The 22,716-nt window shown below is 39.0% G+C and overlaps 1 protein-coding gene across 11 annotated transcripts in view; it reads right to left on the bottom strand.

The window, feature by feature from the left end:
• Positions 1-1,285: 1,285 nt before the first annotated feature.
• Positions 1,286-22,716, bottom strand: part of LOC111874070 (retinol dehydrogenase 11) — a 25,435-nt gene continuing 4,004 nt past the window's right edge. For 10 of the 11 annotated variants that reach the window (XM_023869251.1, XM_023869253.1, XM_023869254.1 and 7 more), the window contains 8 exons: positions 16,744-16,923; positions 14,902-14,994; positions 14,156-14,248; positions 12,756-12,992; positions 11,305-11,490; positions 5,484-5,593; positions 2,621-2,710; positions 1,286-1,807 (listed from right to left, as the gene is read on the bottom strand). In XM_023869251.1, the coding sequence (XP_023725019.1) occupies positions 1,703-1,807; positions 2,621-2,710; positions 5,484-5,593; positions 11,305-11,490; positions 12,756-12,992; positions 14,156-14,248; positions 14,902-14,994; positions 16,744-16,798 (969 nt within the window). In that variant the 5' untranslated portion in view covers positions 16,799-16,923 and the 3' untranslated portion in view covers positions 1,286-1,702. Of the gene's footprint in view, positions 1,808-2,620; positions 2,711-5,483; positions 5,594-11,304; positions 11,491-12,755; positions 12,993-14,155; positions 14,249-14,901; positions 14,995-16,743; positions 16,924-21,538; positions 21,645-22,716 lie in introns of those variants that run through there. The other variant, XM_023869259.2, reaches the window with a different exon arrangement.

Raw genomic sequence — 22,716 nt, 5'->3', positions numbered from 1 at the left:
CCATGCTGTTCTAGAGCAGTTATTCAGCTTTCCACGAAATTAACAACAGCTTTTTTTGAGTTCACTATTATTTCACCCAGGGGTCAGGATGGCTCAGTTGGTACAGTAACCAGCTGGCTGGGCACGGTTTTCTCTACTCTACAGTGTCCAGACTGGCTGTGGTGCCCACCCAGCAGGAGTTATTTCCTGGCTGTACAGCAGCAGGAGTGTAAGTTAAATACTAACTAATGTTGTATCATTAATGTATAGAATATAACAAACAAAATGTTGATATAAATATTAAATTATGGAAAACAAGAATTTGTCAATGTCACTTTACCACTAATATCTATTAAGAAATCTTTAGCTGTACCACACCCTGTTCCACATACTATGGTCATTTCTTACTAACTCTGGATCCATGAAATGTTATATATGAACATATATATAAGTTAAAATAACAAATAAAATCTTTACATAATTAAATTATAAAAGTTATCTTAAGAACTGTTACGCATGGGAAAACCTCTTTTAAGTCTCCTAATCACAAATCCAAAAAGTCACATAAACATTATTTAGTACTGCTTGATGTTCATCATCTCATATTGCTTTGTATTCTTAGTGCTACGGAGCACAATTCAACATGAAATGTTCACAGTATAAATTTACATTTGTTATTAGATACTTTGCTGTGCACAATGGAATGCAGAAACTGAACTGAAGACATAACAGAGATCATCCAGAGATATTACAAAATTTACTCCACATTCTTGCAAATATGTATGGCAGTCATGGCTGCAACAAAACTTTGTGCAATAACTCTGATACGAGTTTCTGGATGTGACTGAAATCCTCAAGACTAATCATTATTTTTATGTGAATACACTTCAAATTTTTAATTTGAGTGCCATTCCTTCTTGAAGAAAGAAATGATAACCTGGGTGAGGAAGGGGTACTTCTGTTAATATTACATGGATAATCAACAAAACAAAACTTACTGTAACATATTCTCATAAGAAACTTTCAGAAATAGATTGTCTCCTATTCAATAAGAGGGATCAATGTGATGAGTGTCATGTCTGAATACTGTATTTGTGCCACAGAGTAAGTTCCCAGATGGGCCTCACCATAGCTCAAGCGGTTAGTCGCTGGCTTCCCACCGCGGCGGCCCAGGTTTCATCCCAGGTCTGGTCAAGTGGGATTTGTGGTGGACAAAGTGGCACTGGGGCAGGTTTTCTTCGAGTACTTTTGTTTCCCTTGCCAATCTTTATTCTACCAATTGCTCCACAAACACCGTCACCTATCATCTGGGGCTGGTACAATAGGCCAGAAGTGGCCACAGTACAAGGGACTTAGTCCCACCCCACTAGCAACAAAAAATAAGTTCCCAGATGTCATAGAGCATACCACTGAGGGAACAGTGGGCAGAGTCAGATGGTCTCAGGTGTCTTCCCCTGGCATGGACTGCTGGGAGACCATAAGGTGGAGCCTGTCAGTACTTCCTAATGATGATTTAGCTCTCTCATTTCATCACATTGTGTGGCATAAATACAATATGCAGAAGCAAAACTCATAACATAAACACCTGACGATGAGAGATTCTCCAGAACGTTGTACACTAAACCAGATTGCCAAAGACTACTTCACTGCCTGAAGTCAGGATGGAAGTTTCATCATACACAGGAGAAATATTTTGACAATGAAAGCTGAAGATATTCATGCTTTAGAAGTCTGCTTCTTCTGGACTGAGACCTACTAGGGCCTCGCTCTTCTCCCACAGCTTCTTGGCCAGACCCTCGTCCAACGCTGACTTTGATGCACTTGCATCCTGGTCAACAAAGGGATTAATTTTAATACCTTCCATGGAATCAGGTAACAAAAAAGTAAAGCTTAAGAGATAGCATGCACTTGCTCACAATTTTTATTTTATGGTTTCTTGTTATCTCCCACTGAACTAGCCTAGTCTAACATGTTGAAATAGCTGTGTAAATCTGACAGGACTAGTCCAGTAATTGATATTCGCTCTTTCTAAGTGGTCCAACTGAGTAGGTGTCTTCCTTCCTCACCTGAAGACGGAAACAGATCCAGTTTCTGAAACATCTTGTCTTCTAATACCTACAATTCCGGATGGAAAAAGTCCAAAAACCCAGTATTTCTGAACTTATTTTATACTCTTCATCTAAAACATCCCTGATAGTATATCATATCTCAAGTAAACAACCTTATCAAAAGAGAAGTCCTGTGTCCAATAAGCTCTCCAGTATGGCAATGTTGGTCCCCATCATATTTTTAATGCAGAATATAGTAATTTCTAATGTTGACATAACAATCTACATAAACATCTGATGATGCAACATCACAGGTGTTTTAGAAACAGTTCAACGCTCTTACCTTCACACCTTGTTTATGTCCTGGTTTGGAATTTCTGTTCCTTCCTGTAGAAATTTAGAGTTCTCAGTGTTGAATTTTAAAACTAGTCTTCTTGAATGTCACACGGTATTGTAGTATCACAGATATCTACCATACCTACCATATCTACCATGTCATATAGCATTACACTGCAGAAGACTATAATTTTATCCATTTCTGTTCACATTTCAACACTTGATCAAAACTTCATTTATCATGCAAGTTTCTGTACCTTGCAGTCTGTAAAATATTTGCCAGATACTCCTTCCACATCTTCAGAAACTGCTAGAAAGATGGAGGTTTGGGCACCTTCATGGACATCCTAAAATTAAAATATCTTAGTAGAAGAGGACTTCAACTGTAATTACCCAAATGCAAGATGCCCCCAAATCTCAGGAAATCCCCCATTAAGAAACATATATGCATATAAATCATTTCATTACTGCCTTCAGCATTTCTAGGAGTAGGGACAGATCATTTACAACAGTGACTATGCTATGGGCTGGATGACTAAGACAGCCCTTCATTTATTTAATTCTCAAAATTGGGGAGGACCCATCTTCCATTCTGGTAAATTCAGAGTATTACATAACAGCACTCTTCAAATAACAATGTTTCTGAGACAACTGTTCTATTGAAAATGAAAACTGAATGTAGTGTTTCCATGAGATTAAATTATAACTGACTGTAATTCAGACTTCAAATTTGAATATTTAAAGTAAAGTAAATTTCTGGCACATAAATTGTACATATTGTGACATGACGCCTGAAAGCCGGAATAATTCATTGCTAGGCAACGGCTTGGTAAACAAATTCCCATGGAAGAGAACACACGCAACAGTAGAAGAGTGGTGTTTTCTGTGGTCATCACCACTCATTGCTATGCAACGGTATGGTAAACACATCTCTGCGGCAGTGAATCAACATGCAACTACAGAGGAAGTGGTGTTTTCTGTGGGGACCACCCCGAGACCATATAATGAGGAGTTCAAAGTGAGTTGTGAAGATAACTGAGAAGCAATAGCAAGAAAGGAATTAAGCTGTGTACAGATGACTTCATAGTGTGCTGCAGTGAGACTGTTATGAATCTGTTGCCAGGATATGACTAGTAGACCGAGGACACCAGTGGGTGTACCAGAGAACTGTAAAGTGTGGAAATAGCTATAGCGCTGTGTGGGGACATCCCACATTATCACGCATTTCTGCAACGCTTGTGCTTCACATCACTTTTCACAATCACGCGCGCTAACCAATCAAATTACTCCAAACATTCGTATTTATACTGCGCTCGCTGCTAGCCCCATCTACATCATCACACACACTAGCCAATCAATTCTTCCTCCTCAATTTCAAGTTTCGCTCCGCCCACCGAGCAGTGTATAAAAAGGCGCAGCCTCAAACTGGCAAGTCAGTCATCAGTTGATCATCAGTCTACGATCAAGCCACAACAAGCAACATCAGCCAGCAGGCTTTGTCGCCAGCGCTCAGTCTTTGGAGGCATCGGCAGGCTGCGCCAGGCACGACTGCCTCAGCACTCCGGCTCTCTCACACCTGACTCACTGGGGCACCTCGCCTGGACTCGCCGGTGGTCGTGTCCCTGTCCGACCCACTGGGCATCTGGCGTAGTCACTGCCTCATCACTCCTATGACCGCGCTCAAAGACTAGCCTTTCACCAGCAGCCTACGACTGCGCTGTGTTAACCACGCAACTCCAACTCACCTGCCGCACGGCAACCAAGCAACCTCCAGCAACGGCCTCACTGCGGCCAGTCCACTCACCGCAACTAACCTCTCTCCCTACCGGCGTGCGCCGCGCTACCTCACCGATCAAACATCTCAGCAACCACGGTCCTTTTCAGGACCAACAAACTGTTCCGAAGAAGTGGGTTGTCATCGGAGTAATGACAAAACTACACAAGACCCCACAGCTGTAATTGCCTGTAGTTCCAAGTGGAGTGCATAACGTGTCAATAAATCCAATCATCCAATCCAAAATCCACCTATAAGTCATGCAACTGCCCCTACACATGATAATATACTGGTACAGATTAATTTCTAGCTACAGTACAAATCTACTGATGTATTACACATTTCTTTAAATGTTCCATTAAAATGTTTCTTACATACTGATCTTAACGAATGCTGTTTATTACTGGGATGTATGCAGAGGAAATTGAGCCAGGTAGCTGAGTCAGTATATTCACTAGGACAAGAGCTAGGTAGCTAGAGAATGGGGGTTTGAGTTCCAGTGAAGACTGAGATTTCTGTTTTCACCAGTGAATCCATAAAAAGTCTGAGGCCCAACCAGCCCACTATCCAGTACTTACTACTCATAACCATTTAGACCTCAAGGTTAAGAAAGACTGGAGCTACACCACCACAAGAAACCAAGGCTCAGGTGTGGCTGAGGTGTATCTGTGATCTACTAGGTGGTCGGGGACACAGGAATATTTGATTTGTTAATGCAAGTGTTCAGGCTTTGTAATTATTTTTTGTGCCATTGTTATTTATTAAACACTTACTGTAGAGATGCAACCTTTCCTTGAATAGTGCTAAGCTTGGACACCCCAGTCCATCTGGGGAATATCATGAATGTAACATGAGAACCAAGAGAAAATGTAGCATTCTCCCTTTCTGTTGTGAACAGTAAGGGGTCTAGAGAGGAGGAGCTGTTCAGCATGGCACTTAATTACAGAATTAAATACAAGACTAACATTACCTGCTTATAACAATTTAAGTGTTGACCATTAAAGCATGTTTGTTTTCATAATATGTATCACTGATGTTACATAATGGTTTGTAGTAGACTGTACATTTTATAACTCTGTTATAATTTCCCATTCTATCATTATTACTCCTTTTTATGTCTCTGTACTACCACTGAATAATGGTTGCTTTCTTCTATTGTAAAGACTGCCTTGCTGTTTATTGACCAACAGCATGACCAGTAATATTTGCCTGGTTTTCAGCGTTGAATGCAGCACGAATAGTGGACATTTCCAGATCTCTGGATTATCCATAATTTTTAAATATCTGTGCTATCTCCCACCCAACACCACAGATAATCAAGAGTTCACAGCACAGCATGATCTTACCTTGCAAAACAGTAGCAAAAAAAACTTCACAATTGGGCCAACAATTGGTCCAAAATTTCTAAAGAAATCAGAAAGTATAACACCAGGATGAAGGCTGTTCACTGTTACACCTATAAATAAACATAACATTAAATAATGATGAAGTCAGGCCAAGAGGTATCAATCATATGCAAATCACCAATAATACAGTCAACTCTCGATTATCCGGGGGCGGATTAACCGGTTTGCGGCTTAACCGGGGCTTTTTTTTTTTAAGTTTATATGTTGTTTAATATTCATTCACTTTTGTTTCACATGGTGAGTTTAACACTATTTTCGCACTAGTGTGAACCGAGCTCTGCATTATTTCGTCCCGTTATGCGAACACAATGTTCTAGGGTGGGGGTGAAAGAATGCAAGAATTTTTGGAAAGTTTCAAGGACAAATACACCGCCCCAGGTTATTTAACGGTACCATCTCAGTGTGAGAGTGCATTGTGAAAGTAAGTATCAGTTTCTTAATATAGATCTTCAAGTGCGTTAGCAAAATGTCGGGGTTTAAAAGGAAGCGTGTTGTGTTAAGTATTCAACAGAAACTTGAAATTATCAATCAGCTGGAAAAAGGAGCTGTAGTTAAACAATTAGCAATGCAATACGGTATTGGAGAACAAACTGTTCGTGATTTGAAAAAACAAAAGAATGAGTTAATTTCCTTTGCTTCGTCTTCTAATTCAAGCGGAATGAAGAAGAGAAAAACCATGAAGAAATCAACATACGATGATCTCGACAAAGCGATGCTGACCTGGTTTAATCAACTAAGGGCACAGGGAACAACAATAACAGGACCAGTTTGTGCTAAACAAGCTAAATATTTTTTCGAAGCACTTGAACTAGAAGGGAGTTTTGACGCTTCTTCCGGTTGGCTAACACGTTTCAAGCAGCGTCATGGAATACGAGAAATCAGTATTCAAGGTGAGAAATTGTCAGGGGACTTGTCAGCATCAGATCAATTTTGCACCAATTTTGATAGTTTTGTGAAAAGTGAAAATCTGCTGCCAGAACAAATCTATAATGCCGATGAAACGGGTCTTTATTGGAAATGCTTGCCAACCAGAACATTGGCATTTCAAAATGAAAGACAGGCTCCAGGTCACAAATCCAGTAAGGAGAGATTGACAGTCTTGTGCTGTTCTAATGCATCAGGAACACACAAACTAATACCAGTAGTTATCGGCAAAGCGAAAAGACCACGCTCTTTTAAAGGAACAGTAGCTTCAAGTCTGCCTATCCATTATTTTAACCAGAAAGTAGCTTGGATGAATAGAGCGATATTTAAAGAATGGTTTGATTTTAAATTCGTGCCTCAAGTTCGTGACCATCTAAAATCCCAAGGCCTACCTGAGAAAGCTGTGCTCCTCATTGACAATGCGCCCTCACATCCTAACGAAAGTCTCCTGAGGTCAGATGATGGAAATATTTTTGTGAAATATTTTCCCGCTAATGTTACCGCACTTATCCAACCAATGGATCAAGGAGTTATCTCAAGTATGAAGAGAATCTACAGATCAAATTTGCTACAAAAGTACATCGATGAAGGCAATGATCTGACGTGTTTCTGGAAGTCCTTTTCAGTATTAGATGCCATATACGAGATTTCAACAGCGTGGGATACAGTAAAGCCATCTGTATTGAAAAATTCATGGAAGAAACTGATGCCTTTCATCACTAATGAAGATGACGAAATCCATGGATTCACTGGATTCAGTGAAAATGAGATAGCCATAAAATTGACAAAAGTGGCTAACCAAGTTCATGGTGGTGAAGAAGTCAACGAGGAAAATATAAGAGAGTGGTTTAACTGTGACTCGTGTGAACCGGGCTTCGAAATGTTAAGCAGTGACGAAATCGTAACTTCAATGGGGGTGCAGCCAGAAGAGCGGGAAGAAAGTGAGAATGAGGAAGAGGTGGACAGTGTTGCCAGTAAGAAAGTATCACATGGTGCTGCGCTTAATCATTTGGAATCCTTACTAGACTATCTTGAGAGTGAAGAGGACAGTTTATTAAGTGACAAGCTAATATTACGTAGGCTTCGTACGGATATCCGTAAAAAGGAAAATGCCGCGAAAAAGCAAAAGACAGTATTAAATTATTTTAAGTGTTAAGTGTGACCGTAAAAAGTGCTGGATGTTGTTGAACAGTGATTGAAATAACTAATTCATACTGAGTGTAATGTAAAGAAAGTATTAAATAGGCCATGAGATGACATAGAAATGAGGATGAATAAATTTAAATACAGGTAGGTCTATAGTATTATGAAGGTATTAAAAGGTAAAAGGTAAAGTTGTTCCTCTGCTCAACGAATTAAGCCCTACGCCATTAAGGCGTGTGGGGGAGTGGATGTATAGATCCAAATTTTCTTGACCTCGGCACTAGTTGGAGGTGAGTGGTCAGCTTCACGCCCCGGCCGCTTTACCCCCGGGGAAAGAGCCCCCGGTACCCATTGGATAGGAGGTTGGATGGACCCCAGAGCCGGTCTGGACGATTTGGAGAAGTTAAAATTCTTGACCCTACCGGGACTCGAACTCCGACCCTTCACAGTCGTCCAGCCCGTATAATAAAATTTGGCTTAACCGGGTTTTCGATTAACCGTGACTTCCATCCCCACCATTAGCCCGGATAATCGAGAGTTGACTGTACATTATTTCTTATAGAATAACTAAGAGATTCACACTTATCTCCACAAGTCTCCCATAATCAAACAAGAGGCTATGGGAACAACTTACAGTACGTTAATTTTCGTGTTTATCGCCCTGTTGTGTTACATATAATCAATATGTTTATTGGAACCATCAACACAACAATTAATTAGCAGGTTACAGTTCAATAAATAACAGATTTCGATATTGCCACCAAACACACCTATAAAATACTGACAAATAACCTAGTAACATACAAATTACAAATTCACATATCACATCATCTCACAACTCTATTCTTAATTCTTCGAGACAAACTGTACCAAAAGAGAGCTCAACATCGCATCAACTGGGTGCGTGTTTGCAGCATGAATTCTTAGGGCACACACTCAACCAGACACACACATTCTAACACCTCCCTCCCACTCACACACAAACATCTAGACCCACACTCCGTCACATTTTACCAAAACTTTAAACAAATTTTTGTAGCTTTTTAAATTTTACAAAAAATTTCAATGACATGTGGCAATGGATCCACTGCACCACACAGGTCAGCAATGAACGTTGGTAAATTTATTTATACATGCCCGACAATGGCCGTAAGACTGAAACATGTAGTGCGAGTCATTTAAGAAATTCATTGGTATACTGAAATACATGTCGTAATCACTTATTTATTGAACCATATCCTCTTAATTATAACTGCTGTGTCGATGGTCCCAATATAGATTGTGGTGTATTTGCTCAAAGCAAGAACTGTTGAGGCTGAGAAACAGCCGTTGCTAGGTAATGACCACACGCAACAAGAGTGGAGGTGTCATGATACGTGACATGTACAACTGTTGCTATGGAGTGACTGGGTAAGCACGTAAGCGGTTATGTCACGAAACGCTTGAAGAGGCGTTGCAAGCAGCGTTCTCTGTGGGTCCACTCCGAAATTATACAACTTGACCAACTGAATTCAGTTCAGAGAGAGATTGCAGAGTAGTTCAGGAGTGTTAACCAATGGGTAACAGAAGCTGAAGAATCTCAATCGCTAAGATTCATTACCAGGAAACGTCTAGTTTAACTACTGCTCAGGAATAGCCATTGTTGAGAGCTGTCACCAAGTAAAGACTAGTGAAAGCAGACTCAGAAAACTTACTGGGGAAATCAGCAAGTGTTATAGTTATTTGCTGTTACAACCTGTAAGTGGTCAATAAATCTATTCACCAATTCAAACTCTGTCTATAGTCACTAATACATGTGACAATATAGTGACAGAACTTACAGTGCCTATTTTAATTTAAATGCTTGCACATGAATAGAAATTAGTATAATTACCTAGCAACAACTGTCAAAATCAGCAATCTATTTCTGTGCTGTGTTATTTCCACTAATATACAGTCACACTTCATGATAGCTGTCAGACACGGACTGAAAGATCTGTATCATCAAGGTGTTTGAAATTTTTACGTGTTCTTTACAAAGTGAAAAATAATTCCTTATGTGGAGGTTATGTCTGCCCATATGTCTAATATAAATCCACTGGACAGCTTTCTTTAAAATTTGATTATGGGAGACTTTCACTAGAAGTTGTTGGGCAGTTCTGATATTCAGCCCTTCTGGGCCATAACAAAATCCACTTTACTTAACGGTTGCATAATGTAGGCTGTGAAGTCAGTTCAATAAACTGTGAAAGAATGCTGTGGTGAATTCTGTGTTCTACATTACCATAGAAACTTCTCCAATCCTGTTAAGATACAAAAAATATGGAGAAGACTCATAAGCAATTGGTAATCTGTACCAAACTTTACATGTCTATATTTGGCAGTTTATTAGATATTTATATCAAATTCAAAACCAAATATAAATTTTGTACAAATGTGACATAAAGTAAGTTTAATAAATATTGCTTTTTTTTTTAAGATCTACTATCCAACATTTCATGACTATAATAAGTGGATGCATCTACCACCTCACATGTTTGCATTGCAGCCATTTTGTACTACCAAAAACTGGGAATTATAAAATAGGAAGGCAAGGAATCTGCTGATATTCACATCAAGTTTAACCTTTATGAGACAAGCAAGCATTTTTTTAGGTTTCTGCAATGTACAGTGCATTTTTTCTTAGTATAAATACAGTTTCCACTGAGTTCCAATATGGCCACCAGACATGTAATAACAGGAATTTAAAATCATTTACTTCTGACAATAAACTGTTATTCACAAATTAAAACAGGCAGTGCATCTGAAAAGCAATGAGACAATTTCTGTTGTTTCAAAAGAATATACCTTGATATATGAAGGTGTCCATATGGAATGTTCGTTCCCATTCTTCCATACCAAAGCAAGAAAGATTGGTTAGCTCTGCTTGTCTTGAGTTACAGTGTGATTTTTAAATGCATGTCACCATGTTCAGTCACAATGAAGCACTGTTATGATACTAAATTTTGTGTTATGCTTGGAAGAACTGCCCGTGAGACTTAAAGCATTAAAAAATGCTTACAGTGATGGATGTTTATCCCAAGCATAAGTTTATCACTTGTATTCTCAATTTAAAGGTCAAGAAGACTGAAGATGAGCCAAGCAGTGGTAGGCCTGTTGTGAGAAAATGGGAAATGGTTCATCACGTTCATTGTTTGGTTTCAGAAGATTGCTGCTAAGAATTAAAGGGTCAGAGCAGACTTTCATGACTGGTTTCTATTGCACGACAATGTATCTGTGTATACTGTGTTAACTATTCAAAGATTTCTTTTGCCCCCCCAAGGTTACCGAGTTCAACCCTCCCCCCTTATTCATTGCATCTGGCTATGGATGGTTTTGATCTCTTTCTGCAGTTAAAAATGAAGACGAAATGGAAGAAATTTCCTACCATACAAAACATGCAAAAGAAGGTATCCGGCCATCTCAATAACGCTGGAGGAATTTCAAGGATTGCTGTCAATGACTAAAAGAGTGATGCAACAATTTTTATACAATCCTATTGTGACTATTTTGAATGGTTTTCATAATATATTGTTTTTTCCTCACTACATTTTAGATGCAATGTGTATGAATGTCACCCCCTGCAGTGGATGACAGAACACAATGCCACAGCTGCTGCTTCAAATTATTGTTTGCACCTGATTTGTGTTCCCAGCTGTTTTGCCTTTTCTAATACCTGTTCCTTTGAGCTTCCTGGCCAGTTCATTTGACATCAGAACATTTGCCAATTTGCTGTTACAGTATATTCGATCACTTCCATATACGTTTACAGAATTAAAGTCATCCAAGTCCAATGATCCAAGTCTGTGTAATTCTGATGCCACTATTACTATTCGACTTGGAGATGATCTCTTCAGCAGATCTGAAACATCACAAACCTTTCCTGTTCTCATTAATAATCTTAATACAGTGAAACATTTATTTAATTAATCTCTCTGGAAATGGCTTCTTGCACACTAACCCTTTGTGGTCACATTTAAATACCACTGCGGTTATCTGTTGGTCTTATTTAAATACCACTGAACTGTTTAATTGCCGATCAGTGGCCGTGCAGTCTACGGCATGAAATGTCTTCAACGACTCAAACACTGGGATTGTGGGTTCAAATCCCACTCAAGGCATGGATGTTTGTCTGTGTTTGTGATGTCCTGTATAGGTATCAGCCTTGCTACGGACTGATCCCTCATCCAAGGAGTTCTACCAACTGTCTAAGATTAAGAAACTGTCTTTCCAGGACTTGTTGAATTGACATATTCTGTCCATAGAGTACCTTGCTAATAAAAATCACAAAAGTAATACAACAAATAGTTTGTTGACATCACTGCAAACAGGAAGGCTTGAATGATATACTGACACTGTTTGCCTCCCTTGGACTGACTCCAGATAGTCTATAACATTTGTAAAACAGGTGGTGAACTCAGTTCAACATAGGACCGGGACGCAGAATTTAGGGTGGAGGACTCAGTCTGGCATAGAACCACAAAGGTCTAAACTGAAGTTTTCACTAAATGTGAGTTACGCAAGATTACATCAAGAAACTATTCATCTCTGGATAAGTCCTAATGAATATAACTAATTAAAGAAACAGTTTTCTATGCAAATAAATGATATAATCGATAGCATCAAATACATTAGTAAAACAATTAATAACATATGAAATATACACAGTGCTTGTGTGTACATTATGTGGCAATCCTACTATAACAATGGAGGTCACATGGTCTTTTGAAATGTAGGTATCTACTTATCAAGAAACATAGTGTCAATTCCTTGATCATAATCTTAATATTCACTGCTATGAGAATCTCAACTTTCATGTTAAAAAAACTTATATTTTGTCACCAATCACTGTGTACAGGGCCTACTCATTTCCAGAGAAAGATTCCAGTTTAACACATGGGTCCAATAGACAGTAAAGTTTTCCATAATGTACCAGCTTCAAAAATCCTTAAATTCAAGTGCCTGAGTACAAACTTTCTGTATATTGTAAATATGCATGAATGATACAATTAAATTTTGTATCATGACACCTGAAGGAGATACTCATGAAGATGGCAAAATACCATTTATATTATTTTATGACACCTGCAACATGCCACACCCTAAGAAAGATGATGACGAACTTACCAACTAACAGACAAGTAAGGAGGAAGTGCCCAAAGTGATTCACTTGCATGCCAAGCAAGAGTCCATCATCTGTAAGTTTCTGTTCAACTCTGGTAGCTCCTGCGTTGTTAATGAGCACATCCAGATGTGGCTCGGTGTCGATAATATTGTTGGCAAATTTTCGTACTGAAGCTAAAGAACTCAAGTCCAGATGCTGCACCTCTACTTTTGCATTTCCCGTGCTAGCAATAATTTCATCTGTCACAACAACAAAAAAATGGAGAAAGTTCATATATAGACAACAAACTAACTGGAGCAGAAACCTTCATGAGAAAGTTAATCATTGCTCAACTTGTCAAGAAGTTTCAATCATTTTATTGAGTTATCATAAACATGTTTACAAAAGCCTGCCACTGCTCCCCCCCCAATCCAGGTATATACACTGCACACCTTCCCATTCTATTTCTTTAACATCCACTTTTATATTACCCTCCCACCTAGGCCTTGGTCTTCCAAGTAGTCTATTGCCTTGAAGCATTCTGACACACTTTGTATTAGTTTCTCTTTAGTCCCATAAACGCTGGATCGATAATATTAAAATGGACCTTAGTGAAATTGGATAGGGTAGAATGGACTGAATTAGCTTAACTGAAATGGAGAAAAAAATTATAATTGAAAGCTAAATGAAGAGAACACATGGGATACTTAGGAATAAACAAAATATAAAGTTAATAAAGGTTTTAGGAAAAGACTGTAAGTTGGGAACCAGATTAAATTGCAAGATCTGAGTTTCTCATGGTGGGAAGTATTCAGATAATACAGAGGGATGTAATACATACCATGTGGTTTGGTGGATAGGTATGGAGTCAGGATAGCTCAGTTGGTATAGAAATGGGCTATGGCTATGGCCCAGGTTTGATTCCCAGCAGTGCAATATTTTTCACTTCTCCAGTGTCCAGACTGAATATGGGACCCTATCCAATGGTTACCTGGGGCTCTTTCCCCTGGGATACAGCAGCAGGGACATGAAGCTGACCACTCCTCTCCATCTAGTGATGAGGTCAAGAAAGGTGGAACTATACCTCCACTCCCCAATGTCTACATGGCACAGTGCTTAACTAATTAAGTACAGGGGCAACTTTACATTTTTTTTTTTTGGTGGATAGGTACCAATGATTTGCAAGAACATGCTGCTTCCATCTTCATGGTAAAACAGGCCTTGCCTGAAGATGATGGAGGCATTTTTCCATTAAACATTGGTACCTACCTACCACACTGAATGACAGCACATCCCAGAAGACTGGTAATGTAACTTCACACTCATGATTAGTAAAGAATTTCTTGATCATCTAAATAATTACTCAGCGTCATAGAAAGGTACCATGCTATGGAGCTGGTAAGGTAATAGGCAAATTACTTACCACATGCCTTTTTCCCTTTCTCCAAATCTCGACAGCCGAGGATAACTTTAGCCCCTCTCTGAGCAAGATCACGTGCTGTCTCCTTCCCAATACCTAAACACATGATATTGTGGTGTATAGACCCTATGCTGGGCACAGAACTTGAACCAGATGAGTACAGCCATTGCTTTCCAATAGGCGGGTACACAAACACTCGATGCTAAGTAACAGTAGGCAAACACATTCTCATGGAAACAATATCTAGTCTATTGCTAGGCAACTGCACATGACAACAACAGAAGGATTGTTGGAGGTAATGTTTTCTGTTGGCTCGCCCCAAGGTTATATAACATGGACACCAGCTGAGTTTTTGGGACTTGTCGGCAGTGTTGTTGAAAGTGATGTGAAGTAGCTGGTTGGTGACTGAGAGAGTTCAATTGTCAGTTCAGTTGAAAGTCAGCCTACAAAGAGAACACTAAGAGGTTGGTGTGAAATGGCCACCAGCCTGGGACCCAGTTAGCTGAGTTATCAGTTGACAAAAGTTATGTACCGGCAGCTGTGAGAAGAGGACCTGAGAGCGGGAAGCTGAAAGAATCTCTGTGTTACATCTGTTACCCGCAGACGACTAGCAGAGACCGTACTGGACTTCTATTAGAAATTTCCAAGTGGTACCGAGTATGGACCAAACACACACAGTAATGAGCTCTGACTGTCACAACATTCCCGCTGACAATCATAAGAATATAAAAAGCATGTAACATCCTCACCTGTGTTTGCTCCAGTAACTATGACAGTTTTTCCATCTAGACGCTTCTTACTCCTGCACACACCAGTGGTTAATTTCACATACAGCTTGAATCCTGTGAATCACAATCTGTATATTAACAAATGACACGTATTCAGAATGCTTCTTCTAAAGACAGGTTTATTGTTGCCCTTATGCTCAGGTTTCAGCCTCAAAGTTCAAACATAATATTCACTGGCAGATGGCCAACTTTTAACTCCTTTCACATTCACTGGTACATGTTCTTTCCTGGTATGCACACTGGCTAAAAAAAAGTACTGCATATACTTATTAATTCTATATATAATTAATTTTAGTGTGATTGGTCGCTTGTTTTTTGGAAGACTTAACAACTGACTTTAGTTTCCAGTCTTCCACATTCCGTGGCCCATTAGCAGTGCTTCTTCAGCACTTTATCCACGTACTACAACAAACCATAGTCTTACCATCTAGTGGCAATGCTAAATAACTTCATGCAACAAGATGCATGCAAGATAAAATTAACTCTGTAAACAGACCAATTGTAATAATTTTTAGATGTCTTAATCAACGTAAATTTTAATATTGGTTAATATAACATTTATATCTATGACATGATAATAGTAGTTTCCATATGTGTTGCTAATATCCTTCTGAAGATGGTCATTTTGACTGAAACTTGTAAATTTTCTATAATTGAAGGTCTTCATAGAGAGAACATTTTGAAGGTGCAGGCATATTCTGGAGGATAACATATTAAAATATAGCACCCTCACACAAAAAAATAGGTTTAACACCTCTTCTCCAGTTTCTAATTATGAAGGCAAAACAATCAATTATGGGTGGTGCTTCACCACAATTTGAACTGAATTTACAGCATCTGATTGGCTGCATGCTCAACACTCATGTCTCATCAAACCAGATGGAAGGGCACAAAAAAATCTCAATGACCACCCAAAACTTAGAATTTAGACCGGGGCTTGAACAACTTTCAACATTCCTGACAGATGTTGCGACACAGGTGACTGCATGACATTTCAGCAAAAAACAGGATGCTATATTTCTGGCGAACTTCAAGAAACCTGATGCCTCATTTCCATTCACTGCTTTCAGAGATGAAAACACTGTAGCCTTTTCTTTCAATTAAAAAATGTTACAAGTACAACACAAATCCAATATATGCAACAGTCTTCAATATATGCCTTTACCTAAATACCTACTTCCCTATCAAACCTAGGATTAACAAAAATCAGGGTCCAGGATTTTCTCCAACAATGAAAAGAAAGTCTGGAAACTGGGCTGCAACTGCCCCATCTCATAACTGTATTTTCCCTCCACATATTTACTGTTTACCCCATTTATTACAGTGGAAGATATAAAACTTCTGGATATAAATTATCATGTTCTACCTTACAAGCTTAAGAGCTGGGATAGCGTAGTCAATGTAGAGACTGGCTGCAGGCTGGACGACCAAGGGATTGGAGTTCGAGTCCTGGTGGAGGCAAGAATTTTCACTTCTCCATGTTGTCAAGACTGGCTCTGGGGCCCACTCAGCCTCCTATTCAATGGGTACCGGGGCCTCTTTCCCCGGGGGGGGGGTAAAGCAGCAGAGGCATGAAGCTGACCACTCACCTCCAGCTAGTGCCAAGGTCAGGAAAATGTAGATCTACACATCCACTCCCCCATATGCCTTCATGGCGTAGTGCTTAATTAGTTAAACACAGGGACAATTTACCTTTTTTTTTTACCTTACCAGGCTATAATGATCTAAGTTTTACTAATGTTGGTATGTTAAAACCAGTCTAGAGGATAATAAACTTACATCAATTATAAGGGTAACTCTTACCTATAAGAAAAACTAATATGCCCCATACCAGTGGGCAATTGAAGCCACAGGACATCCTTGCGTATTTCCTTGTAACTTAATGTAACTACGCCCCAGCTCCTATGTCACTTCTTTGCTGTTGATTAAGATTTCTCTTCTTTGCAGTAGATGAAAGTTACTCTTGTCATGCATTCAGATTATCTGAAAGAGACAGAATGCTGTCTTAAAGATGTCATCTGTTATTAGTGATCAATGCCCCCTGTAAATAGATTGCCTAAAAAGTAAAGACAATCTGAATGGTTAAAATTCTAATTTGCAACCAGGTAATGCTTCTTACAATTTGTTTCAAAGTCCTCTGTCTTCCCATTTACTATCACATTTGAAAATACAGCACAGTTACAAAGCATTCCCCATGCACAAATTATAACAACAGGTTAAATACTGTATACAGAAACCCTACTAACTGCTGCATAGCAATTTTATGGTCTGTTTAGAAATAGCTAGAGCCATATACATTTATACACTAGTCAGATACTCGATTACAGTTAGTACATATAAAAGCATGGGGGGGGGCACGCGGTAGTGTAGTTGGTTAGGCACTAAGCTACAAGCTGGAAGGTTGGGGGTTCAAGTCCCAATGAGGTCACTGGATTTCTTCAATTGACCTAATTCTTCCAGCTGCACTATGGCCCTGGGGTCGACTCAGCCTCTAACAGAAATGAGTAGCAGGAATATTCTTAGAATATTCTTGGGGGTAAAGAGCGGCCAGCACATAGAGCTGACAACCTTGCCACAATCTATGTGCCAATTGTCTAGAAAATGTGGGAACCTTAACATCTCACAACCCTATGGGCCTCCAAGGATACCTTTACTTTTTACTTTTACTTATATATAAATGCACATGTACAGAATTTACAGTCAGGTAAATGATTACAGCCCAGTATAAATCTCTGTTATCTGGTATACAAACGTCTGGAATTCTCATTTAAATGGCAAAAAATTCATGTAAAATTTACCGCCTTCATAAAACTATTCAAAACCAGATGTTCTCTTTCTTTCACCTAACAGCAGTCCTTCCAGACACCACTAGCAGCCCTGCACACTGTCCTCCCTCATGCAGTAGAAAGCACTTCATTTGTCATTGTGTTACAGTATATGCACCCAAAATCCTTCACCCATCAGTCTGCTATGTCACATACAAAAACCCCAGCACAAGAATTAAAGCAAACACATGTTGTCTTGTCTTTGTATTGGGTTTCTGTAACAGATTCATGTAACCAACACATCTCATTCCCCAGACATACAAAATAACAGGTGGTTCAGTATAATTTAAATTCATCTACACAGTAAAATTTGTGAGTCAAAATTAATTCTTTCAGTGCTATTTCCAATTATTCAGTGTTGGTGGTGAACATTTCATATTGTGGTGTATAGACCAGCTTCTAGGCAACGAATGTGAAACAAACAAGAAAACAGCCATTGCTAGGTTTAGCCTCGAGAGAAGAATACTGGATAAAATTTTGTATGAAGTTGATAGCAGTGACATCCCCCGATAATTACTACAGTCAGTTTTATCACCATTCTTGTGAACTGGTACAATAATAGACTCCTTCCACTGATCAGGCAATTTTTCCTTATGCCAAATAGAAATAATTAGCTTATGGATCTTAGAACATAATATTTCACCTCCTGTTTGAATAAGTTCTGTCAGAATTTGTTCACTACCTGGTGATTTACACCTTTTCAACTTTACATTAGCACTTTCAACCTCTAAAAGGCTATGATCGGGTACTAACGGCTCAGCTGTATGGATTTCTGTCTGCCTAACATCACTGGCCCTATGTACATTCAATAAATGAGAAAAGTTCTTCTTCTCCCTATTCAAAATGTTGTTTGAATGCACAAGCAGATCACCATTCTCATCCTTCAACTTTGCTTTAGAATATGCCATTAGAAAGGTCCAGCAAAACCAGGTGGGAATGAAATTAAACGGGACACATCAGCTGTTGGTCTATGCCAATGATGTGAATCTACTGGGTGATAATATAGAGACCATAAAGAAAAACACACAAACGTTAATTGTCACAAGTAAGGAGGTTGGTCTAGAAGTAAACACAGGGAAAACTAAGTATATGCTGCTGTCTCATCACCAAAGTGCAGAGCAAAATCACGACACAGAGATACGAAACAGATGTTTCGAAAATGTGACGCAGTTCAGATATTTGGGAACGACAATAACAAATCAAAACCTGATGAAGTAAAAAAAAAAAGTAAAGCTATCCCTGTACCAGGCCGTGAAGGTCGATAGGGTTGTGAGATGTTCAGGGTCCCACATTATCTAGACAATCAGCTCAAAGATGGTGGTAAGGTTGTCAGTCTTATGCACCAGCCACGCTTTACTCCCCAGGAAAATTATTTAATTAATTCCTGGTACTCATTTCTGTTAGAGGCTGAGTGAACCCCAAGGCCATAGTGCCACTGGAAGGATTAGATCAACTGAAAAAAATCCAACGACATCATCGGGACTTGAACCCGCAACCTTCCGGCTTGTACCATAGCCCCTCAACCAACTATGCTACCGTGTGCCCCCCAATAAAACCTGATTCAGGATGAAATTAAGAGACTGAACTCAGGCAATGCTTGCTACCATTTAGTCCAGAACCTTTAGTCTTCTCATCTGCTGTCCAAAAACATAAAAATTAGAATATACAAAACTATAATTTCGCCTGTGGTTCTGTATGGGTGTGAAACTTGGTCTCTAACATTAAGGGAGGAACACAGACTGAGGGTGATTGAGAACAGGGTGTTGTGGAGAATACTTGGACCGTAGAGAGATGAAGTGACAAGAGGTTGGAGAAACTACATTATAGATTATAACATGAGGTTTTCAGGGAACATGCATGTGACCTCAATGGCCATGCCACAAAATCATTACAGGATGCCCAGAAAGATTTAATGTGCTTCATAAATGCTGACACTATACTTGGGGGTCATGGATTAGAGACTGAACTTCATGTCCTGCCCATCATCCATGGTAATGTGGTTGATACGTCTGTAATATTTCTTCACTCTAATGGTCTTCCATATCGCTGTTCCTTGAAGTCACTCTTAAGTTAATTCCTCAAGAGACTGAGCACGGTTCATCTGGAGATTGCAATTTTGAGGATGCAAGGGCCTGTATGGAACTGATGTTATAGACGACTAGAACAGATTTCAGCAACATTTTTTCAAGGTGGAGTGCACAAATTTTTGCAGTTCCCAGATAAATTTTCATACATATACGTATATACTGTTAAAGCATTTGGTTTTTGTTAACTTGTATTGTATATTGTAATAGTAACGTTATTTTTATATAACATAATCAATCAATGCACTGTGTTGCCTAGTCACACTCTTTCATGTAGGCCTAAGTCTCTGTAGCGCTATCTTCGCCAACACCAGGTAGTGGTCAGTATCACAATCTGCTGCCCTGAATGATCAGACATCAAGTATACTTCAATGCCATCTCCTGTCTATCAAAATATGGTCAATTTAACTGTGTGTCTTCCCATCAGGAGATATCCAAGTAAATTTATGAATGTTACAATATGGGAACACCGTACTTATGACAGTAAAGTTTTTCAATGTGGCAAAGTTTACTACTCTAACTACATTATCATTAATAATTTCATGAAATCTCTCATTCCCAATCGCTGGCATTGAGATATCCTAACAAAATTTTCATATGGTACTTTGGGAATTTATCAAATACATGTTCTAGTTCTATGTAGAACCTGTCCTTTATATCATCAATTTATTTTCTGTTGGGGTATGAACATTCAGAATGATGATATCATACCAGTGACCTCTTAATATTATGTATGACAGCCTATCACTAATGGAGTCTACCCTCTTAACTGCTGATGATTCTCTTATGTATGAGTGGGGGGTAAACGACTAATGCAGTATTTAAAATACAGGAAAAACGTCTAACATTTATTAAAGGAGTCAATAACAGGGTCTCTTGTAGAAGTCTGTTTGGTGATTCTAAGATTTTAAATGTAACGCTTTCTATATATTTAAGATATTGTGCTTTATAAAAAGGAATAAGATCTATATGACTCAGAATTCCGATATTCATAACACAAAAGGGAAACAGCATTTGTGTGTCCAATTATGCAGCACTGCTCATTGTCAAAAAATGTAATTGACATGGGAATAAAAATACATAACAACTTACCCTCTGAATTAAAAAGAATAGAATATATTAAGATTTTTAAAACTAATTACAAAATTATTATAAAACTGTTTTTATTCTTTACAAAAGTTGTTTAGTAACAATGATAGATGGTAGTTTGGTAACTCGGGTTAGTCTTGATATGATACAGAAGTATATAGAGGGTCTTTGGACTGTTATCTTCACTAAATGTGTTATGCTTTGTTTTACATGGCTGACTTGTGTTTTTGGTGTTTTAAGCATATTTACTGCTTAAGCACAAGAGACCACTGTAAGTCGTGGTGCAAGGGCCGAGAAGGCCCACCCCTTATACATTCATTCATATTTATTGCTTTATACTGAATTGCTGGGAGCTGTCATCCATGGTTTGTAAGCTACAGCTTGGGGTTCCTGATCAAAAAGGGATTGTATTATTCATTTGTTTGTATAAGTTTTGTACATTTCTAAGAGTTGTTGACATGTAGTGTTTGGCTGTTTTGGCTGACCTGTCCAATTGTTCCTGTGTAACACTTATGGCTGTCATATAAATTATCATTATCATTATTCACAAGAGACAAACCCATCTCTTCATCAGACTGGATGTTACATAAAGATTATTACCGCAAGGGTTCAGTTGCAAAAAGGAAACTCTGGTCATGTGTCTCAGGGAGCTTCACACCAAGATGAACTGATTGGCAGTAAACCACCAATCATAAAGTAACTGACATTTTTGGGAGCGAGTCAGCTGAAAGTCAGTCTGTGAACAGAAGACTAGGAGGTTAGGGTGAAATGGCTGCCAGCCTGGGAGATAATGAGTTGAAAGGGAATCTGTGAAGAGAAGACTTGGTCAGTGCAGTTGTAGAATCTCCACTGTTAGAAGCCACAACCAGCAAACACCTAGTGGAGACTACAACAGACTGAGAGACACTAGTCTGTGTGTTCTAGTGATTTGCAAAGTGTTGAGATCAGCGATGGTCCATAATTAAGTGTAGTTATGAGTTGTTTGTTAAAGTGGTCAATAAATCCAATCTCCAATCCAAAACCCCATCAAAAGTCATTCATACACTTGACAATATTTTGTGGGAGGTTGTCATACAGTATTATTACAGCACAGATGATTCCTTTTTGGCAGACTGTAAGTGTACGTACACACAGACAGCGGCACGGTGCGGTGTGGGGCAAGGCGGGGCAGTTTCAAGCGAGCGTGCCGCACACATAACGCGGCGCGGAGTGGTTCACAGTTGACAATATGGCGCTGTCAAAAGTAACTCGTACAGTTCTTCTCTGTGACAATCAATATTTAAAATGGAAAACTTGGAAAAAGCGTGGGAGGAGCGAATGGGTAAGTGAAGTGTGTCAAGGGAGAGGCGTTTATGGGGAGTATCATCACTTGTTTCGTGTACTAAGGAAGAACGAGTTGAAGTTTGTGCAATACACAAGGATGTCAATATCTACATTTGATTACATCCTCAGTAAAGTCCAGGATGTTTTGGAGAAACAAACAACAAACTGGAGGAAACCCATCTGCGCAGAAGAGAGGCTACTTGTGACTATCAGGTAAGACTGTTTCTACTTCCCCGCCTGTTAGAAGCGTAGTTGTAAAGGTATTATTTGGTGTGGTATTACAAAAGAATTTACTACAATTTCTCAAGCAAAAATTAGAGTTTATTAAAAAATATTGCTCATCAATGTTCTTTGCATCATTTTTAAATTTTTTAACTCAGCATGTTCATTACCACTGTTGGGTTTGGAACTCATAACCGGACGTGCTCTGCCCTTCCTGAGTGTCATTGTACTTT

Source organism: Cryptotermes secundus, unplaced genomic scaffold (assembly GCF_002891405.2).
Source record: "Cryptotermes secundus unplaced genomic scaffold, Csec_1.0 scaffold1991, whole genome shotgun sequence".
Lineage (NCBI taxonomy): Eukaryota > Metazoa > Arthropoda > Insecta > Blattodea > Kalotermitidae > Cryptotermes > Cryptotermes secundus.
The sequence above is the reverse complement of the archived record's forward strand: the minus strand, read 5'-3'. Positions and strand labels throughout refer to the sequence as shown.